At 38.4% G+C, this 23,471-nt stretch overlaps 1 protein-coding gene across 5 annotated transcripts in view; it reads left to right on the top strand.

The window, feature by feature from the left end:
- UTRN (utrophin) overlaps nucleotides 1–23,471 on the top strand; it is a 576,845-nt gene that overhangs the window by 300,439 nt on the left and 252,935 nt on the right. For all 5 annotated transcript variants that reach the window (XM_039230877.1, XM_039230878.1, XM_039230879.1 and 2 more), the window contains 6 exons: nucleotides 856–1,005; nucleotides 4,109–4,184; nucleotides 10,404–10,618; nucleotides 13,232–13,349; nucleotides 16,887–17,092; nucleotides 18,924–19,078. In XM_039230877.1, the coding sequence (XP_039086808.1) occupies nucleotides 856–1,005; nucleotides 4,109–4,184; nucleotides 10,404–10,618; nucleotides 13,232–13,349; nucleotides 16,887–17,092; nucleotides 18,924–19,078 (920 nt within the window). The remainder of the gene's footprint in view (nucleotides 1–855; nucleotides 1,006–4,108; nucleotides 4,185–10,403; nucleotides 10,619–13,231; nucleotides 13,350–16,886; nucleotides 17,093–18,923; nucleotides 19,079–23,471) is intronic.

The following is a 23,471-nucleotide window of genomic DNA, read 5'->3' as shown; positions in this document are numbered from 1 at the left end:
AGGACATATGTGCATGCATCTAAGGATGCCTGAAAGGATGCCCCCTAATTGGATGAAAGATTTTGCTTAAGGAGTATGACTGAGGCATTTGGGAATGAAACTCAATATGATGAAAAATATGTGGCAAACAATTACTAAGTTTTCTTCTTGTTAGACAAATATCTAGCAAAATTGTTCCTGTTTTATCTAAAAATTTCGGTAGTTTTCTTGGAACATGTTACGGGGCCATCACAAAGAGAGTACATTAGGTAGAGATAAGGTAAAGATTGCATAAAGTGTTCTTGTTGTGTTTTTTTTTTTTTTTGTCTTTGATTAGAAAAGACATTATTTTCATTATCTAAGAACAGAATGTTAAACTATCAACATAAATACGCTATAATATGACCTGTTAAGAGATGAGGGTAAAAGAGGCCAAAGCACAAGTGCATCCAAATGCACATTGAAAGTTTGTGTTCATTCCTGTATCAGTTACAGTTTGTTAATTTAAGTCCAGGGCCTCCTGGTGGCTCAGTTGATTAAGTGTCCAACTCTTAGTTTCAGCTCAGGTCATGATTTCCTGGTTTATGGGTTCAAGCCCTATATCAGGCTCTGCACTGACAGTGAAAAGCTTGTTTCAGATCCTCTCTCTCTGCTCCTACCTCCCCCTCTCCTCCCACTCTCAAAATAAGCTTAAAAAAAAAAAAACCAGTTTGTTAATATAAGTTTAGGCTTTTATAATTTTATTTTCTAAGAAAAAGAAAAGAAATTAGAAATCTACATTTATAAGAATATTTCCCAGAGAGACTTCTGATATAGTAGTTGGACTTGGCTCGGTATGACAACTTTCTTAAGACAACTCTCTTATGACTCCTTTAGGACTTAACCCAGGAGATGGACGTACAAGCTGAAAAACTCAAATGGCTGAATAGAACCGAGTTGGAAATGCTTTCAGATAAAAGTCTGAGCTTACATGAAAGAGAAAAAATTTCAGAAAGCTTGAGAACTGTAAATTCGACATGGAATAAGGTGTGCATTAAGAATTACTGTGATCGCTTTCTCATGTTTGTTGACTTTGTTGTCAAGGAAGTGGGATTATGTAATTGCTCTGCTTTTAAAAAGCATACCCCAACATGGGCACAGTTTATGAATGCTTAGCAGTATTTTCAGTTACTATTGTTTTCATCTGTCATGGACAGAAACCTATATTCTCAGAGAATACTTTTTATTGTACATGGGATGTTTTGGTCTGGGGATTTATATGTCATATACTACATTAAATAATGAAAGCTTATTAAAATTAGCAATAAAATGCCATATAAAGTTATAAATTGAAGACATTAAAATAGCATCCTGATGTTGCACATGACTTCTCACATATGTAGGTTTATTTTTAATGATTTTATTCAACTCATTAATTATTTTTAATGATTTGTTCATTTATTCATGTATTAACTGGGCTCCAGGTGGAGTATGTGCTAGCCTAGTATGTACTAGAAATAACTAAGATAAGGTCTTTCCCCTCATGCCATTACTTTTTTTTGCAGTTAAAACAGTTAAAAGCAGAGCATGTCATAGGTTCTATTTACTTTGCCCTGGTACATACCATATTAGAGTATGAGGTCTGTCTAGGACACTGAATGGATATGTCTCTGCCCCTGGTTTGGATAGATCCCATATCAGTCAATTTTACCCTTCTTGATCCCCTTAAAATGACAGTCATCATTGTACATCTAATGGTGCAGATGTTTTATTGACCTAGATTCTCTAATTGAGAATTACTGCCTTGATGAATCACTGTTACTGATAACTCACACATGCATATCTCTGGCCTTGACCTCTCTCCATACTCCAGACTTCCATATACAATGACCTGTTCAGTGTGTTCACTTGGCTGTCCAATGGATATCTCAGACTGACATACAAAATTGAGCTCTTGATCTCCACCTTTTCCCTGTGCTTTACTGTACTTCTCCGATCTCATATACTGGTAATTACTCATTGGTGTTTGGTCAAAATCTTTGGAGTCAATCTTATGAGTTATATCTCAATTTTAAAAACTCCAAAGCTTGGAGTCACCGTAATCAGCTTCTCCTTCAAAATACGCATCCATTGGTGGATGGTTTGATGGATGGCTAGATGGCTAGATACATGATAAAGCAAATATAGCAAAATTCTAACAATTGTAGGTGTTGGGTGGCACACTGGGTATTCCCTGTACATTTCTTCAACCTTTTTTAGATTTGAGGAATTTCATAAATTTGACTGCTTTTCACTAACCCCAGTGCTACTAAGTAGTTTTAAGCCACCATCATCTCTTGTCTTGCTTTTACTTCAATGGCCTCCTCACTGGAGTTCCTGCTTCCTCCTCTGCCCTTTACCAAGCTCTTCTCAACAAAGCACTAAAGTGTTTGTTAAAATATAATTCAGATCAAGTAACTCCTCTGAGTAAAGCCCACTAATTGCATCTCATGCGAAGTAAAGGCTGAGGTTCTTAGTGTGACTTGTTAGGCCCCTCATATTCTGGCTTCTTTTTTTCTCTCTGACTTCATCTTCTCTTCTCTCTCCCTTACCCTCCTCTGCAGACATGTTGGCCCTGTGTCAAACATGCCAGGCACAGCTTGTGCATATTTAATCAGAGCACACTTATTTATTTTAACACAAAGAATGTCAGTAGATTCTGTGTGTGGAAGAGGGCACGGTGGTTAATTTGGGAGCACTGTGTTAGACAAAGCTGAAACTTCCTTTATCACAGAATTTCACGTTGATTTTACTCTACTCAGGTGAATTATGAGTGTCCAAGGTCAGACAATACTTATTGTGGAAATAATTTCAATAAATGTACTTTGGGAAATACTAACTTGGGCTACTTCATTCGTTCATGTATTTATTCACTCAGTAGGTTTTGACTGGTCTCTTGGTTTATGCCAGGCATGGTTTTAAGAATTAGGAATACAGCAAACAGTATGACACTGCTTCTGACCCAAAGGGTGTATTGTGGGTGAGACACGTAGCCAAATACTTATAACATAGATGTATCCTTGGGGACAAAAGGTAGAGCACCTACCTGCCTTTGGGAGGTAATCATGGAAAATTTGGTTGAGAAGACCATATCCTTGCTAATTTATAAAGAATGAGTAAGTATGGGTCAGATGAAGAATGGGGGAAGGAGCATCACAGGGAGAAGAATCAGCAAAATGGAAAGATCTAGAGGGAACAGAGAATGAGTACAGTGCATTTGGGTCCTGGAAGTAGCTCAGTGTGAAGTGGAAGAACAAGAGATGCTTGCCGAACCAGATCCTAGATGCCTCATCATGCATCACAAGGAATTTGAGCTCCATCTTGAGAACACTTCATCACCTTGAGAGCAGTGGATGGGTTTTAATCAGGAGAAAGTCACATTTTGAAAGATCACTATAGCTTCACTCTAGAGATGGATGGAGTGATCCTAGGGATGGATAGCCTTAGGATACTATCAGGATATCAAGTAACTCCTCTGAGCAAAGACCAGTGTCCAGATCAGAATAACTGATTTGGAAAGATCAGTTAGAGTCATTAGAAGGGGGTGTCAGGGAAACAGGTGATGAATTCAGATTTGGACATGTCTGAATGTCCAATTGACAGAATGAGCTGGACTGAAGATCTATTTTTTGGAATTTTCAGCCTCTTAAAACTCCATATAATAAATGAAACCATTAGAAACCAGGACCCAGGGAGAGAAGCCAGGGTCGAGGGTAAGAAGACCAAAAAACCTACCCTATAGAGTGTCAGTATTTGATGGATGGGCAGAGGAGAGTGAGCTGGTGAAGTATGCTTAGACGATCATTCAGAGAGAAAAGCATAAAGTCAGGATTGCAGAATATTAACAGTATTTCGGGGAGGGGAAGGGACAACAATTAAATGTTACAAAGGACGAGGACAGCTAAAGACTGGAAGGTACTCTCGACAGTAATTGCAGTGAAGTGGGGGCTCTGGCAAGACTGCAGTGGATGTGAGGGTGGAGACAGAAGCTCAGGCGTTGAGGGGGCAGAAAAGCAGCAGAACTATCACTTAGAATAACACTTCCTCTTTCAAAAATATGATCATCTTTATTTATATAGTATTCTTCTCTTTGTTTGGCCTGATGCTGTAGATATGCAGAGAAGTGCCTAGCACATTGAAGGAACGCATCCAGGAACCCAGTTCTGTGTCTCAGACAAGAATTGCTGGTAAGATACAGTTTCTTTCTTAATAAAAGAATTTTTATAAGCATAGCAAATTTTTATGATTATAAACATCCTATGAGAGTTAGAAAAACAACTTAAAAAACACAATGCAATTGTGACTTATTATTCTACTTTTCAATTATTTGAAAAGAATTTCTTTCTTTTTTTTTTTTCAAACAAGACGTATTTCACTGCCCAGCTTGTGCAAGGCATTCCTTTCCATGGCAGCTAAGACTTCTTTCCTGGGACTAGAGTGGGATCTGGGCCTCCACAGAGGCCACTGAAGGCCAGGGGAGAGCAAGGTGGGGAAATTGCAGTTTTTGGGGACGTGCAGTTTTTCAGGACATCAGCTACAACCTCCTCTGTTAACATATTCTCTGGTTGTGCAATTAGACACTGAGCAGGACTGATAACAGAAAGTTTGGATACTTTTGGGGCGCCTGGGTGGCTTAGTCGGTTAAGCGTCCGACTTTCATTAAGGTCATGATCTCGCAGTTCGTGGGTTCAAGCCCCGCATCGTGCTCTGTGCTGACAGCTCAGAGCCTGGAGCCTGTTTCAGTCTGTGACTCCCTCTCTCTCTGACCCTCCCCTGCTCACGCTGTCTCTCTCTATGTATCCTAGAAATAAAATAAAAACATTAAAAAAAATTTTTTTTAAATAAAATAAAAGTTAAAAAAAAAAAAAAAAGAAAGTTTGGATACTTTTGGAACCAAGTGGGAGAGGGGGATTTAGAAGAGTTCTCCACCCCAGCGAAGGTATTTACTGACAAATGCTGATCACTGAGATTTGGAGAAAGAAGAGTATGGTCTGTGTTTATTTCCTTCTCTCCTTGTCCAGAGTAGAGGGCAGGCTACTGCCCAGAGGCCACCACTGTCACTGCTCATCACTGCCTCGTGGGCTCTCAAAACCATCTCACCCTGTTTTCCCTCTGCTGAGTCACCAGGCAAACCCCGAAGTGTGATTAACCCTAATGTTCTTCTGTGCCGGCTGCGGTGGTGATGCTGCTTCTCCCTTTCCTCCTCTTCCTCCCTTTCCCCAACCCCACCCCTCCTTGTCCTCCTCTCTCACTTCCCCCCTTCTTCCCTTCCTTCTTATTCCTCCACCCTGCCTCACTCATCCCCCTTCACTTCCTCCCCCTCCTCCCCTCTTCTCGCCTTCCCCCTCCACCTTCTGTTTCCCCTTAGGATTCTGACAAAGTATGAGTGGTGAGAATTAAAAAAAAAAAAAAAAACAACTTATTTGAAATCGCAGGCTTGTTGAGGGCTAAGTTTGTGTTGTATTTTACCTGTATTTCCCAATACCTTGCAGGAGAAATACCTGGGGCCTGATTGGTCTGTTGATTATATTCAAAACACTGAATTAACATTTGGCTATTGCTGCCTTGCAAATACAAGCTCAGCCCCATAACAACAGGAAGCAGACTTGATGCATTTCATGAGAGAGAGAGAGAGAGAGCACGAGCAAGCTAGCAAGCAGGGGAGGGGCAGAGACAGAGAGGGAGGCAAAGAATCCGAAGCAGGCCCCAGGCTTCCAAGCTGTCAGCACAGAGCCTGATGCAGGGCTTGAACTCACAAACCCTGAGATCATGACCTGAGCCGAAGTCGGACGCTCAATCAACACTCAATCGACTGAGCCACCCAGGCGCCCCTGTTCCAGGGATGACTGCCTTATTAAGAATGATCTGCCCACTTACTGGAACGCATAGTTCTCTATTAGCTTTTCTACTAAATGTGCATTAAAATGCTGTGTATTAAAATGTTCTCTGTTCCTTTGTCATAAGGGTACTTTAAAAGGTCTATCTATTCCACCAGCATGCTGGCCCCATAAGGGCAGGGCCTTTGTCTCCTACTCGTAGCATCTAGAACAGTGCTTGCACGTAATAGGTCCCTATGAGGCAGTTGGTGATTTGAAATAATGAATGAATATTTAGGTTGTTTTTCAGTTGTTTGAAACTGCAAGGAAAGCGACAGTGAGGATTGGGCAGAATGATATGTGACACATTCTCTCAGGTATATAGTGGTAGAATTGCTGGGTCATAGAATATGAATACCCTCTACTTGCCTAGATGTTGTCTAGACAGCCTGTTCTGGTTCACACTGCTGCCAGCCATGGGAGGGCTCTCATTGTTTTACATGTTACCAGCACTTCAACATTGTATTCTCAGAACTCCTTTACACTTTTAAAAATTATTGAAGACCCTCAAAGGGCTTTCATCGTGTGAGTTATGCTTATAAATATTTACCTAATTAAAAAAAACAACAGAAATTTGAAGGATTATTTGTTTATTAATTTGTCTAAAATAGCAATAATGCATCTATTATGTTAGTAAAAATAGCATATTTTTATAAATATTAATGTTAGAAACTATTTTTTCCAAGACAAAAACAAATTTAAGTAGAAAGTGACATTGCTTTACATTTTTTAACATCTTTTTGTTTCTGGCATCTTAGAGGACCTCTGGATTCTCACCGCCACTCTGCAGTTAGTCTGCTGTGGAAGGAACCACACGTCATGCACGTAGCCTTGAGTGCAAAACCACTGTACTCGGGAGAAACTGAGCGTGAAAAGGCAAATCACTTACGCTCATCATAACTTGGGCAACCACAGCCCTAGGCAGGGTTTCTGGGCACCCAGAGCTCCCCAGACGTTACACTGTGAACCTGTGACAGGTAGACATAGGGCATTTCATTTCAGTTTGCATTTTTTCAGTTGCCTGTGTGATTGAGCCTTTTTTTCATGTTTATTTCTTTCTTGCGTCCTCTCTTGTGGATTGTCTGATTGATACTTTTGGAATTTAAAAAATTATTTTGGGAGCACTCGGGTGGCTCGGTAGGTTGAGTCCTGAATATTGATTTCAGCTTGGGTCATGATCTCATAGTTGGTGGGGTGGAGCCTTCTGTGGGGGACTCTGCACTGACCCCATGGGACCTACTTGGGATTCTCTCTCCATTTCTCTGCTTCTCCCCTGCGCCTCTGGCGAACACACATGCATGCGTGCACTGTCTCAAAATAAACTTAATGAAACTATTTTGGTTATGAATTCCTTGTTTAGAGTGTGCATTGCAAATATCTTTTCCCTTAGTCTGTGGCTTTTTAATTTTTTTTTTTAAGTTTATTTATTTTTGAGAGACACAGAGACAGAGTGTGAGTGGAGGAGGGACAGAGAGAGAGGGAGACACAGAATCTGAAGCAGGCTCCAGGCTGCGACCTATCAGCACAGAGCCCTATGCGGGGGTTGAACCCATGAACTATGAGATAATGACCTCAGCTGAAGTTGGACGCTTAACCAACTGGGCCATCCAGGAGCCCCTATGACTTCTAATATTTTTATTAATGGTGCTGTTTTCAGAATTCTTAAACATTAATGGTCTATTAATAGCTTCCCCTTTTTGTGTGTGTTTAGAGCATTTTTAGAACTCTAAAATCAGAAAGATTAAAAAAACTTTTTTAACACTTTTATTTATTATTGAGAGAGAGAGAGAGAGCATGAGCAGGGGAGGGGCAGAGAGAAAGGGAGACACAGAGTCCAAAGGAGCCTCCAGGCTCTGAGCTGTCAGTACAGAGCCCAACGCGGGGCTCAATGAACTATGAGATCATGACCTGAGCCGAAGTTAGATGCTTAACCGACTGAGCCACCCAGGTGCCCCAATATATATATTTTTTATATTCTCAGCTGACAGTTGTACAATTTTGATTTTTATATTCAGGTCCTTAATCCACCAAGAACTATAATTTTCCCAAGGTGCATGTGAGGTCAAATTCTGTCCCATCATCTCCCTGCTCCAGCCATGGGTGTCCATTCTTGCCACCATCATTTATTGGCCAGTAAATTCCTCCTCATTGATATTTAATGCAGTCTCTGCTAAGGTTAGGTTTCTCTGCCACCTATGCATTGTGGCATGTCTCTTCCAGTGATCTCTTTCAATGTCTATGTCCATAAAATACTGAGTAATCATTCATTATTAGCTACATGATACAACTGAGTATCAGGTGGGGCATAGGACCTCTACCTGTTTTGACTGTGGTCCTTTTCTAAATATATATGAAATCAGATTTTGAATATATGATTTTGTCAAGTTACTGCAAATTTGTTGGGATTTTTATTAGAGTTGTGCTTAATTTGCAGATTGTCTGTGTTTTATTAGAAACAATTTTAAGCCTCATCTAATATACCGTATGCTAAAGTGGATTCCAGATGGATCTAATAGTTGATTCAACTCCCTCTTATATTAAAACTAAAGAAAAACAATAACCAACCTCCCATTATTAAAAACAAAGCAAGACAAAAACAGAAAGACAAAAATGGAGAAAGCATTTATCAAATCTTTGGAAAAGACAGGAGCATAACCTTAAATGTTCTGGGAAAACATTTAACAATTTAACAATTCCCCAAGACAATTTTATATATTTGATTACTGTAAGTTTGCTAGTATCTTTGTTCAACATATGTTAAAACAAAAAAAAAAAAAATTGAATCCTGAAGTAGGCACATTGTTTTCAGCAATATGGCAAAGGTTCATCTTTCCAAAAAAAGATTTCATCTAAACTCACAAGGAAACAGATAAAGAACACAGTGATAAATTATACCTATTTGGTTAATAAACATAAAAGATATTTGCATTCATTGACAAAGAAAGATTAAATGAAGACAGTGGTGAAAGGTGTGTTTTTCCATTGAAATAGGATATTGTTGGTGTGGATGTAGGATTTTTTCAGTTCCATACACTGTTGCTGAAAGTCTAAATTCCTTTTTTTTTTAACGTTTGTTCATTTTTGAGAGACAGAGAGAGAGAGAGCGAGCGAGCGCCGGGGAGGAGCAGAGAAAGAGGGTGATACAGAATTGAAAGCAGGTTCCAGGCTCTGAGCTGTCAGCACAGAGCCCCATGTGGGGCTTGAACTCACCAATTCTGAGATCATGACTTGAGTTCAAGTTGGATGCTTAACCAACTGAACCACCCAGGCACCCCTAAATTTCTAACTTTTAAGCAAAACACTTGGGCAATAAGTCGTAGATACATTAAACTTTTTCATATTTTCTGAATCAGTAATTCCACTTTGGGAAATTTATGCTAAGGTGGTAATCAAAAATGTGCAAAATACTCTACATGAAAAGATAATCCTTGCAAGTTGTTTTTTAAAATAAAATTTCAGGAGCAGTTTAAGTATCCAGCTGCAGAAGGGTTAACTAAAACTTACTGAATATATTCTATGTGTATATATATATATATATATATATATATATATATACACACTAAGTACATAGTATATACTTGTATACACATATACATACAAAAGAATATATACTTACGTGGATTATTACATAAGTAAGTATTCATGATGAGTTTGTAGCTGGGGCCCGAGGTGCTTGCACCTGGCTCTGGGGGTCCCAGACAGACAAGGTTCGGCTACTTAACCATTGACAGAATTCAAAGACGAAGAGAGGACTGGTGGAGAAACAAGAATTTATTTCAGTGAGGCCAGCAGTGGGAAGACAGCAGACTTGTATCTCAAAGAGTTACCAAAGTGCTGAAAATACTTTTAGGTTTATATAAGGTAAAGGTGAAACAAAGGTCAGTGGGTAGGTGCAGGTGGGCAGTGAAGGTCAGGCCCATCATCATCCAGGCATCCATCACATGGGGTCTTGCTGGCTCAGGGCAATCCTTGTTGCTTGAGGGGGTACTTTTGGTTTCCAATATGCGATGCCTGCGGGGTCTTTTGCCTGAGTTCAGAGATAAGCTGGAAAGAAGAACTTCATCAGTTAGACAGTTTGAGGTAAAAAGGGAGGTAGTTGAAGCCCTCTTTCAGTTTTGTTAAAAATGAGCAGTACTCATCAAGTTAACTGGAAAAGAATAGAAAATCAGAATAAATCGACTTTACAAATTAAGGCAAACATCTTGACAAAATAAAGTAGCAGGACTAATTTTCCTATAGTTGATTTGTTTTTTATTTTACTTTTTTCTTGGTGTCAGTGTTAGTTACTTCTGACTTACCGCTGCCCTAGAATATTGTGGGACAGTTTAATTAGCTTTTGGCTACATGGACATATGGATTCTACAGGAAATGCCATTGTCATTTTAGGATGAAAAAATAAAAACTTCTTACAATTTTTTTTACTTAAACTAAATTTTATGTAAGCACACATCCACACACAAATCACCGATGCCACCACAGTCAGAATCTCCTGCTGATATATTAATACTTTGCCACATTTTAAAATTTCAGCTCATCCTAATGTCCAAAAGGTGGTGCTAGTATCATCTGCGTCAGACATTTCTATTCAGTCTCCTCGTACTTCGGAAATTTCAATTCCTGCTGATTTGGATAAAACCATAACAGAACTAGCTGACTGGCTGGTTCTGATCGACCAGATGTTGAAGTCCAACATTGTCACTGTCGGGGATGTAGAAGAGATCAATAAGACAGTTTCCCGAATGAAAGTAAGTACAGAATGTAAAGGCTTGTCATGGAAATACCACACGCAGAAGCAGACAAGATCTGTTTGGATCTCCTTTGTTTGTCCTAAACCCTGGGAGAATGAGCTTTAAAAAACTCTTTATCTGTCCAACAGCCATGCTATGTTTGGCTAGCTCCAAAGAGAAAAGCTTTTCTTGCACTTTTAGTGTTTTTGTAAGACGAGGTTTACCAACTTGACGTGTAGATCAGTGTATTTTAGTTGTATTTAAAAATTTTAAGATTTATTTTGAGAGAGGGAGAGAAAGAGAGCTTGCACTCACAGAAGCACGTGGGGGAAGGGCAGAGAGAGAGAGAGAGGAAGAAAGAATCCCAAGCAGGCTCTGTACAGTCAGCCTAGAGCCCCGTATGGGACTCAATCTCACAAACTGTGAAATCATGACCTGAGCCAAAATCAAGAGCTGGATGCTTAACTGACTGAGCCTCCCAGGTGCCCCAGACTTTGTGTATTTTAAAATGAAAAGTTTTTAATGTTTTTATTTGTTTTTGAGAGAGAGAGAGAAAGAGACGGAGAAAACGAGTGGGGGAGAGGCAGAGAGAACGGGAGACACAGAATCCGAAGAAAGCTCCAGGCTTTGAGCTGTCAGCAAAGGCTCGATGCCAGCTCAAACTCGTGAACCACAGGATTATGACCTTAGCCGAAGTCAGAACCTTAACTGACTGAACCACCCAGATGCCCCGACTTAGTATATTTAAAAATCTAAAACTGATACCATAAAGTGAGATACACTGATACAAATGTAAACTAGTGTTAAATTTAATGCCTAGTGTAATGTAGGGTATTTTCTCAAAGCCCCTTTTCACTTTATATTTTGTAATTAGCTTATTTGTTAATTGCTGACTTCAGAAGTGAGAATCTCCTGCCTAGAAATTTATTACTGTGCATACACCATCTAATATAAATTTTCAATATTCATAGTGTGCTCTGTTCTGGGCTGTGTGTTATATAGGGATACTGAAAAGAACATACCAGATAGAAATTGGGGAGGTACCGTAAAATAACAACAGCTATTGCTAACTTTTATTAGGTGATTAATATGTGCTGGGCAGCTTAAAATATTTTACATGTATCATTTCCTTCACTTTTTTAACAGTCTTTTGAGGTTGGTATTGATTTTATCCCCAGATTACAAGTATGTCCAAAGTGAGGGGAGGAACTGAGTACACATAAGTAGAGAAGTTGCTGCAGCAAGACAGAATCCAGTAGATGCCCTAGAATCAGTACAGGTCACCTGTTAGAGGAGCCGGGATGAGGAACGAGATTACTTCACAATGGTGGAAAGTAGACTATGTGGGATTTTGACATCTGGAGATAAAGTAAATGACATTCCTGACACAGGGAACAGCATGGATAAAGACATGAGGCAGGGGAGCGTGAGGGACATTGGGTCAACATTTGTGCAATAAAGAAGTGTAGTGGGAAGTAAGATAGCAAAGGCATGTTCAAGTTCACTTTGGGAGGGAGGTCCTAGACCATGCAAAGCCCGTTGGGCTTTTAGTCTGTAAGCAGTTGGCAAGCATCTTTTCCCCCCTTTTCTTTTTCTTTTTTAATTGTGGCTGGGGACTGATGTAATAGTGCACTCCTTTGGTAAGAAGATTGGGATGCTTCTTAGTGCTTAGGATAAATTAGAGGCAAGAGATACTTAAAGCAAGCAAAAGAGCCCTTTCTAAGTGGCTAAGATGATGCTATTACAATTAGCGGAAATAAGGAATAGAAGAAATGGACTGTGGATGAAGATTTGATTGATTTAGTTTCAGATATGTAGTGTTGAGAGATTCTTAGGCCATTTAGAAGGAAATAATCAGCATTCATTGAAATGTCTCTCTGGGGCTCAGGATTAGAAGTTGTGAATAATCCATTTCGAAATAATATTTGACACTATAGGGCTAATTGAAATCTGAAAAATTAGTGAATTTATAAAGAGGAAGAGCTAGGAGAGAATCTGTGTCAGACTATTTGTACTCACTGGAAATTGCATTTTCTAATCTTTACAGTTTATTATTAGTTCTGTGCTTAAAACACTATATTCCTGATATTTTAAACTTTTTGCACCTATTTATCAGGACTGAGATAAATTCCCTGCAGCAGCATTTTTCATGTCTGCATGCATTTAATTTGTAGTTATTCCAAAAGCATTTTTCTACTGCCTCACCCCAGCCCTGCAGGTGACGTTAGTTTATAGTCATGTCTGATGTAGGACACGAATGCAGGGTATCATCAGCACAGATGTCCCTGTGAATGTTTTCAGACCGTGTTTTCCATAGGGGTTTTCTTCACTGAATCTGCTCAGACTTGATATAGCTGAGCTGTACGGTTTTTATTATTTCTTTTTGTGAAGACAAAAACACAGAGAGTTAAGTGTTTTGCCGGGTGACCCAGATGATAAGTGGCAGAGCTGAGATTTAAACTCAGGCCATTTGCCTCCCAACCTCGCCCTTTCTCTACCAGACTGCTGATGCCTCCTCATCCTGTATAGGAGGAAAACTAGTCTGATACCAGCACACTGGATTTGCTTTGTTAGTAGGACCCTTATGGTGTGGCTTATTAACCTGTCTTCATGATCGTCTTCTCTTAACAGATCACAAAGGCTGACTTAGAGCAACGCCATCCTCAGCTTGACTGTGTTTTTACATTGGCACAGAATTTGAAAAATAAAGCTTCCAGTTCAGATGTGAGAACAGCAATCACAGAAAAATGTGAGTTTTTAAAAAATTATGTATCATCCACTTTCCCTGAAAATGGGAACATACACATACACGTTTTCATAGATTATTTAACCAAAAATTAATTTTATTTGATATTTGATAGTATCTATTAATTACTATGGCTTTCCTTTTATTTTTATTTTTGTGAACATTATTACAGTTCCCTTATGAATTCCTTAAAGTGTTAACCTTATTACTCTTCTAAAAATTTATTTCCTAATGTTTATTTTATTTATTTTGAGAGAGGGAGAGAGAGCAGGGAAGGGGCAGAGAGAGAGGGAGAGAGAGGATTGCAAGCAGGCTCTGCCCTGTCAGTGTGGAGCCCACGCAGAGCTTGAACTCATGAAGTGTGAGATCATGACCTGAGCCAAAATCAACAATCAGACACTTAACTGACTGAGCCACCCAGGCACCCCTAATCTTCTTACTTTTAAGTAATTACTGGTACATTGGATTTTTTTTCCTTTTAAGTTAGGATTTCTTAAAGAAATTAAAAAATGAAGCTAGAGAAATCCATCAGAATGCAAACCCATGCTTTCATTATAATTTATTTAGTAAAACCAGACCTTGGTATGTGTGTTTAACTCCTTCAAATTCATTCCAAAAAGAATTTATTGAGCAGCTACCAGGTACCTGTGGGCTGGGTACTAATTTGGGAATAATTTAGTTAAAAGCAGAATAAAACAAAAAATAAACATACAAAACACTGCAGCAAAGATCCCTGTTTCATCTGCTTTCTGGCTTAAAATAAGCATCTGTGAAATCTGAATAGCATATAAAACAGTCTCAATTCTCAAGAATGTCATGTAGGGATAGTCACTGTCTGCTTTCATCGACCCTCTCCCATCCCGTCCTCCACCGGCTGTAGCTATGCCATATTGTAGGTATTCTTCAAAACATTCTGGAAGTTTCTAGTCTCCTTGCCTTCATTCACATTATTATTATTATTATTTTTCCTCTAGGTCTTTTCTTCCCCAGTGAAATTCTACTCGGCAGCTAAAATGCCATCCCCGTGTGATGTCTTCCCTACCGTCTACTAGTCCCTGGAGAACTGTATTTTCTATCTTTAGTTCCTTCTGTGGCCTTTCCCTAATCATGTCCTTGTGAATCTCACAATTATTTTAATTCTCTCTCCCTTCCATACATAGTAAATATTCACCTTTCTGGCTCTACGGCCTCCCACAGTGTTCAATACAAAATAAGGACTTCACAAATATTTGGGGCAGAACATAAACTGAAAGTTTATTACTTTGTCTAATATTTCTGAGGTGAAGCAAGTCAACGCTTCCTCCTATGAAAAGTGTTTCAATTTCAAAATACATGTGGCTGCAGCAACATTATCGGAACAGATGAGTTAGCAGAGAACTTTCAGTGTCTCACAGTGTTGGTTTATTTTTACTGTAAAAGCCATTTTCTTTCTTTTTCCCTGGTTCTTCCCCCTGCCCCCCCCCCCCCCCCGTCTTTTTTTTTTTCAGTTGATGGATTGCTTGGGTCTCTGTGGAAACTCTGGAGTGATCTTGTTTCCTGTCATGTGGCAGGAGAGCTTCTCTGCCTCAGTGACACCAAACTGTTTACAAAGTCATCTCCATTTCTCTTTTTCCACAGCTTACGTTTTTCCCACCCCCTCCATTTTGTCCACCATTTCTTGTAAGGGTTTTTAAAAATTTTTTTAATTTTTTTTTTTTTTTTTAATTTCTGAGAGAGAGACAGCATGAGCAGAGGAGGGTTAGAGGGGGGGGAGGGGGGATACAGCATCTGAAACAGGCTCCAGGCTCTGAGCTAGCTGTCAGCACAGAGCCTGATGCAGGGCTTGAACCCACGAACCGTGAAATCATGACCTGAGCCAAAGTCGGACGCTTAACCGACTGAGCCACCCAAGCGCCCCTCTTGTAAGGTTTTTTGACAAGACTTTTCTTCTTCTGAGTAGCTTCCTTTCTAATTTAACTCCCCCTCTTTGTTTTTTTCTCCTTTTTTATTTTCATAGAGCCTACATAATCTTTGTCATTACTCATTATGTGAAAAAACAAAAGTTCTCAGTAGGAGTGTACTGCCTGTAATAACCTGCTTTTAGCACTCATTCACAAAGAGTAGAACAATTTGCTTAATGATAAACCTGTGATATTGCTGTCACTTGATGTCTCTCATGTTATTTGTTCAGTATTAAAAGATTCTATTAGTAGTAGGTTTGGTCATAAGTACTTTATGTAACTTTTTAACTGACAAGTAGGACTTTATGATGAATTTGTTCTCTCTTGAAGTGAAAAACTTAGACAATGCATTTAAACCAGTAAACAAGGCAACTTAAAACAGATCATCTCATTGAACAATTTTTAAAAAATATTACATGGAAGTATAATTTTCAGTTTTCTGAACAATCTTAAAGTGATAACTCTTATGGCTTGCTGTAACCGTGTTATCCCAAGAATTTTTACCAAAAGGTCCCATTCTGCCTTATCTTCAGTATTATTTTGTGGTTAAGCTCTTGTTGGCCTGGTATTTAACCAGAGGGCTATGCACTGTGTGTGATACGGAGCATCTTCTAGACATTTTTGAAGTCCTACCTACTTATGATCAATGGGTTGTTGAAGTTATTCAAAGCTATTGTTTACTATTGCCTCAGTTCAAGGTCATGAACTGCCCGTGAAGTAATTCATCAAAAGTTTGTTTCTTTAGATCTCTCTTTCCTTAGCCCCTTGTTAAAAATGAGAAGAGGAGAGAAGGCAGGGGAGAAAAAGGGTGGAGAACGGACAGAGGAGAGAAAGAAAAAGAAATAGAAAGAAATATTTAAAAAAATAGAAGAAAAGATCTGGTAGATTTTTTTATGGTAAAGAGCCATTGGGGACACAGCACTTGAATCTAATTTGCTTTTGGTGTTTTTCTTGAACATATAAAAATACTTTCTTTTAGGTTTCATGCTACAGTAATACAAACATGAAAAGTATGCTTAAATAGATTATTTCCTTTCAAAATCCTGACAGCCGTAGAGCATCTTCCTTTGAAGATGACAAGTGACTACATCTGTGTCTTACAGTTCTGTCATAAAGTATTGTTAAACTCTACCTTTGTCAAACCAGGTTCTGTGAATATAAATTAGGAATTTATTTTCTTTATAATTTTTGATTTATCCACTTAAAGTAGCAGATATTTTTATTGTGAGCTATTTCAGTGCTTTTAAAATAGAATTTGGGGGCACCTGAGTGCCTCAGTCGGTTAAGTGTCTGACTCTTGATATTGGTTCAGGTCATGATCTTATGGTTATGGGATCGAGCCCTACATCGGGCTCTATGCTGACAGTGTGGAGCCTGCCTGGGATTCTCTTTCTCCCTCTCTGTCTGTCCCTTCCTTGCACTCTCTCTCTCTCAAAAACAAATAAATAAACTTTTAAAAAGTCCCTTAAAATGTATGTACCAACTTGTCTTCTTTTCCCTTTTTATTTATAATCTTACTTATGATAAACTTGGTATCAGGTTATTTTCCCCCTTTCCTGATAGTTACTTCCTGGGATTATTTTCATAATGTCTCCTCCAGTGGAAAAGGTCAAGAACCAGTGGGATAGCACTCAGCATGGTGTTGAGCTAAGACAGCAGCAGCTGGAGGACATGATTATCGACAGTCTTCAGTGGGATGACCACAGGGAGGAAACTGAGGAGCTTATGAGAAAGTATGAGGCTCGACTCTACATTCTCCAACAAGCTCGAAGGGATCCACTCATCAAGCAAATTTCTGATAACCAAGTAAGACTCATAGATTTTTTTTGGCATTATCAGGTTGTTGGATGTACTTTTTTGTTGCATCATTAACTGTAATTTTTAGGACCCTTGTCATGAAGTTTTCACAATTGCTTAGAATATACATCTAAATTTATATAAGAAATTTGACCAGGAAGGTTTTTGAAAAATTTCAGAAAGCGTAACAAATAGAAATTTACCTGCATGCCAGATTTATCACTCATTGAGTCTTTGCAAATGGAACACAACCATGAGCCAGCATCTAGAAAGAAAGGAACCCTTCTCCTTTTACTCCCTTCCAAGTCTACCTTGAAGGTTATTTTTATTTATGAAATTCTCTGAGATCTTCATTTGAAGCTACTACAGTGAACAAATCAGGTAATAAGTTTGGTTTCTTTTAATACCTTTATAACCAAACTGTTTTGTCTATAGTGTCAGATTAAGTAACTGTTCTGTGATTGGTTTGAATATAAAGTTGGCGATGTTGAACATTAATGGTATTTTAAAGTGCTATTTTACATTCTCTCTATAATTATAGAAAATGTTAGGGGCCCAGGTGGCTCAGTGTGTTAAGTGTCCACCTCTTGGTTTCAGCTCAGGTCACGATCTCACCGTTTGTGAGGTCAAGCCCCTCATCAGACTCTGCACTGATAGCATGGAACCTGGTTGGGATTCTCTCTTTCTCTCTCTACCCCTCCACCCACTTGTGCATATTCCCTCTCTCTCTCAAAAATTAATGAATAAACATTTTTTAAAAAGAAAATATTCTTGAATTACAGTTTATAGTTGTTAGGTTATATTTTAGTTTAACATTCCTTTGCCCTTCAGGTAGCCTGAGAGTGTACATTTGGGAATAAATGTATATATACATTATTAAAGATATAATAAAGAATATGTGGGAAAGAAAATGCAAAACATGAGAGCATGTATTTATTCTTCACATATGTAGACTTTACGTGGTTACAATTTAGAAGTCAAGGGGCCAGGTGTCCTAATTTTGTGGATGGTTTTCTGTGTTTATGATATCTGCACATTGTTTTCATTAAATGACTCAAATACAATAGTCAGCAAAGCCCAGGACACTTAACTAGAGGAAAAAATAAAAAGTGATACCAATGCTTCAATCAGCAGATATTCAAAATGTTCCTTTTCTAAACAACAATGTGGCTCTTTGCTGCTTAAACTTTAGGCTGGATTTTTTTTTTTTTTTTTTTTTTTTTGCCAGTTGCTATAAAAAGCATGATAGGAACCTTCATTTGTCATTTGGATTTCATGGGGAGTATCTAGATCCAGGGGTTCTGAGAGGTGGAAAACCAGTGCCTGTGGACACACTCCGCATCCGTATAGTTATTTAAACAACTCTCAGTAAACCTTGCTTGGCTCCTTGATCCACCCAAGCAGTTAACTTTGTCAACACACACAGGGAGCCAGGGGCACGGAGGACTTCCATGTTGTTGGCCGTTTTTCTTTCTGCCAGTATGTAGAGGAACTCAGTAGTACGTTTATTCCTGTATGATGCACGTTGCTATAAGGATCTGATATAAAGCAGAACAAATGTAAAAGATAAATGGTTTGAGGATGTAAAATATCTCAAAGAAGAAAAGATAGTTTATTAATATCGTCTGCTATGTACTTGATCATTTCTAAGACATTTGCCTTTTCACTTCCAGAATGACTTTTATTTAAGCTTATGTTCAAGATTTTGTCCCATAATTTGCTTGTTTCTTTTGATATTTGTTTCTAAAACATGTCACAACCTACTGGGAGGGCGAGTGTTGGGGTAGTACTAGTTACTGAGTGACCACGCCTAATCATTACACCTACAATTATACCTTAGATATTGCTTCAAGAACTGGGTCCTGGAGATGGTATCATCATGGCATTCGATAATGTCCTGCAGAAGCTGCTGGAGGAATATGGTAGTGATGACACCAGAAATGTGAAAGAAACCACCGAGTACTTAAAAACATCATGGCTCAACCTCAAACAAAGGTAACACTTAGGGCCTGGCAGGTAAATGCATGTAAGGGTGAGAATTTGGTTGCTTTGACTTTCTCATGGAAACATGCCAAATATGGGACTACTAGAAGTATATCTTATTCTTATTACCTATAAATTTTTTTTGTACTGTGCTGTTACTAGCATCACGCTTAGTACAGAAGGTATGTTTATATATTATCTACTTGAATTTCTACAATGGGGTTCTCTTTGATTGAGTCTAAACCTTGCCATGGGTCATTTTATGTGTTCTGATTTTCCTAGGCCTGCCAGCATTACCTGAAATACATCCTGTATAGTAGTACTGTGGTGGTAAGGACCAGTTAGGTATTTACAGTTGCATCAGGGTAATACTATCCCTAATTGTAATTAAAATAGTGTGCTGTTTGGCCAGGTTGTCCTCAGTCGAGGCTGAGAACACACGGATCCAATACCAGACTTCTGAAACATGCTGTGTATATTTAGGGCTTCAACTAATTTATTTTCTTTCCATTACTCTGTCAAGCTAGTATATTTGGAATGATCTGAAATAGCATATGTATTTATAAGAGATTTTTCTGTCACTTGAACACCTAGGGTCTGAGGAACTTGAAGCAGTGGTTAGCATCTTTTTAAGATAGCATGTTTATATTGATCATCAGGAAAAAGTGTTCATTCCCTGCATAGTCCTAGGAATGCCTGTGTCTAATAAAATTATGGTTTCATACACATCTTTATATATTGAGATTCAACCAACTGCCTGAAAGCTAATTTGTATCAAAACACATTTATTTTGCAGTGAGTAAAATGGATATTATTAGAACACCTCATGATACATGTTACTGGTAATAAAGTATGGCCAAGCATTTAATAACAGTTTGACATGGAGGTGTTTTACACATTTTTAGAATGCCATTTTTAGAGTCTCTAATGTAGATTTTTAGGAAACTCAAAGAATTATGAGGCACTATATGGGTGTGAATATATATGTTGCTACATATACCTAGGATTCTGGAGGAAATAAGACTGGGAAAACAGATACAAAACTTCAAAGTGGTTAAAGCAGAAGACAGCTACAATGCTGCTCTTTCTAGCATTTTAGTACATCTGTGGTCTTTTGCTGTAACAGGTTACTTGGCTGTAGTAAGGATCCCAAAACTAAGGCAGGGAAGAGGGTGAATTAAAAACAGCTATAGGATAAGTAAGTCCTGGGGACCTAATGCATAGCACGGTGTCCATAGTTAACCATACTGTATTGGGTATTTGAATGTTACCAAGTAGATCTTAAAAGTTCTCAGCACAAGAAGAAAAATGTGTAACTCTGTGTGGTGATAGACGTTAACAAAATTTACTGTGTTAATCATTTTGCAAAATATACTTACCTCAAATCATTATGTTTTATACCTTAGGGCTCTTTCCTAAAGGTAATGCAGCATGATACGTCAGTTATATCTCACTTTAAAAATCCAGCTTTAACACTAAGATAGTCCTTAAGCACACTTTATCTGTGTTTTTCCAAAAATCCGTATGTAAGAATTATGAGTTTGTTTTGGGTTGTAAATGATACCAGAAACACTGATCACTTAGAAATATGAAGCCTACTTTATTTAGCACCTCCAATTCTTTTTTTTTTTTTTTTGCTTTTACTTTGTAAATATTTTAAGACAGCCTACAGCAGTAGTTAGAGTAGATGGAAGAGGCAATTAAAAATGAATTATATTCCAAGGTGATCTTTCATTTATCAAAGCTAAGACAAGCACAGTGTTCCAATTTTATGGTAGTTACAAGTCATTGTCCTTATTGTTTTTTATTACTGCTTTCAGAGGGAAATACATCAACATTAATATTTAGATGTGATTTAGGTATATTACTATCTATAAAGCAGGGAAAATACAAAAAACTATAGTTCACAGGATCCTTCCCTGAGTGACAGCTGGGGTTTCTGTATTTTTCTAGGATTTTCCCATTTAAACACAGTGATATTAACAATTTTTAACTGTTTTAATGGGACACATTTCTAGAATATACAAATCTTTCCTTGCCTTAAACAACATATGTAAACTTATAATAAACATTTAAAAAAATCTATGGTGTTATTACTGTGACAGATAGAATTAAGGAACTTTAAGGGCTATACACAATCTTATAGTTCATTTAAGCCAGTGCTTCTCAATGTTTTTATATTATCAACCCCAAGAAGGCCTTGTTAGATTCCCCACTCCCATGAAATTTTAATACCATGGGTATACTGTGTTTCTGTACTTTATAGTTGTGTTTTATACATAAAAAGGCTACATTTTTCCACTCCCCTCCCTAACTCTGCCTCACCAAAGAACCGCTTACCACCTCCACTGAGAAGGTGTGGTCTAATGCTCTCAGGCTATGAGACATTAAATGACATGCTCAAAGTCACATGACATAGCCAAGATGATATTTTTCTATACTAAGTTATGATAATGCTCTTCATGCCCGGAGTTCTGAAGAATTGGTAGTAAATTTTTTCCAGCTGCTATACTTTGTGAGATTTTCTGCTTTATTTTTAGTGTATAAATTTTATTGGGTGTCTTCCCATTGTCAGGATCTGTGCTAATCTCTTCACATGCATTATTTTATTTAATCCACAAACCATAGGAGATATGCTGCATTTTTATCAATGCCATGTTGATGACTAGACTGAAGCAAAGGGAAGTTAAGGAACACCCGAGATCACACAGCTTTTAAAAGCAGAACTGAGTCTGGTATCTGAACCTTTTTGACTGTGCAGACAGACTCTTACCTTCTTTAAGAATAATTTTGTTTTTCTTGTTATCAGAATGTCAGCTATTGCTGGTGACTGCTCTGTGTACCCGCCTCTCGGATCTGTCTGTGATTCCACTTACTGTTCCTTATCTGCGCTGAGTTTAGAAACCAGATCTGATTAACGATACAGGGGCTTCTGCTGATGAATAATGTAACTCTCTCCAGTATGTGGCCATTGTGCCCTCTGCAATGGTGGCTGAGAGGGTTTATCCAAGGGCTCTCCTCTTATCTCCCAGCCATACTCTGTATATGTGTCATTGTCAGCCAAATTCGGAGAGGGAGGTGAGGGGTTATTATAGTTGCTCATGGAATACTGTCTTTGTGGCATAATGTGTGAGGTTTAATATCAGCTTTCAAAGGAAATGTTTTGTATGAATTGCAATTGGCCTAAGTAATTTCGCCATTCACAGTTATAGGGCCTCATTCCCTTATCTACGATGCGAAAATCCAATATGCTCTGATAACAGAAAGCTTTGAATTGACATGAGGCTGTTTATTATAGCCTTTATTTATCCTGCTTAGTATAAATAGCCTTGTTCCTAGCTGCAGAAATATTAATGTGTTTGCTGCCTCAGACCCTTCTTGGGGGTAATATGTCATACAGATACTTTCATAATAATAATTTTTTATTGTACAGAAAATTCTTAATTCTGAAACACAACTGGCTCCCAATATGTTGGATTCTGCAAACAACAGGCCTGTTTCTAACATTTTTAACTAACTGACATATATTGATCACTGCTCCTTTCACCTGTGAAATTGTTTCCTCTTATCTGTCTTAATGGCAATTAACAAAAATTTTTTTAGTCTAAATTGAGATATAGTGATAGTTGAAATGTGCCCATAGTAACTTTTGAACTATGGATGCCTGATTTGGGTCTCAAATGTTGTTTAGCCCCAGAGTGCCTATGTATATGTATATGTGTATTGTATGTGCATGCGTATGTATATATACACATATACTTGCATACATGCATACCCATACACACACATAGTCATCTAATTGAAATAATTGTAAATATACTTTATACTTTTGTGCTATATGGAATATCTTATACATCATTAATCATGATGTGGTGGGAAGATGAAAGATTCTCTGCAATGGGTCTCCTCTCTTTATGATCCATGAATATGCTGTCAGAGAGGTTGGAGGTGAGACTGAAAGAGATTTGGAGAGTATCACAGGTAATGTCAGAGTCTGGGTTAGGTGGAGCAGAGAGCTTCCTGTGGGAACTTTAGTATTGCTGGGCAGAGATGACTGCCTATTTGTGTTTTATAGTAACAAACATAAAGGGAAGCTAGCCCTGTTATAGTGTTCTTTAGCCATGCTCAACTACTCAGGGGCAAGTAGAAAGAATACAGGTGGCACATAGGGAGCAGGGGAGGGGAAGGTGTTTGTAAAATAGTGGAGACGGAGATTGCTCTTAGTCCATAATCATCTGTAAGATGTCTCTTTCGCTGGGTAGTGCGGTCCCCCACTAGAGCCTGTGGCTTGGCAGGCAGATCTTGAATTGAATTTCAGACACTACTTAACCTATTGAGGTAGGAGCAACCCTTTGGACCAGTATGCAGTGACCATGGGCCTGGAGGTCAGTATATGAATATAAGG

Source organism: Hyaena hyaena, unplaced genomic scaffold (assembly GCF_003009895.1).
Source record: "Hyaena hyaena isolate Hyena2069 unplaced genomic scaffold, ASM300989v1 scaffold_52, whole genome shotgun sequence".
NCBI classification, from domain to species: domain Eukaryota; kingdom Metazoa; phylum Chordata; class Mammalia; order Carnivora; family Hyaenidae; genus Hyaena; species Hyaena hyaena.
The sequence above is the reverse complement of the archived record's forward strand: the minus strand, read 5'-3'. Positions and strand labels throughout refer to the sequence as shown.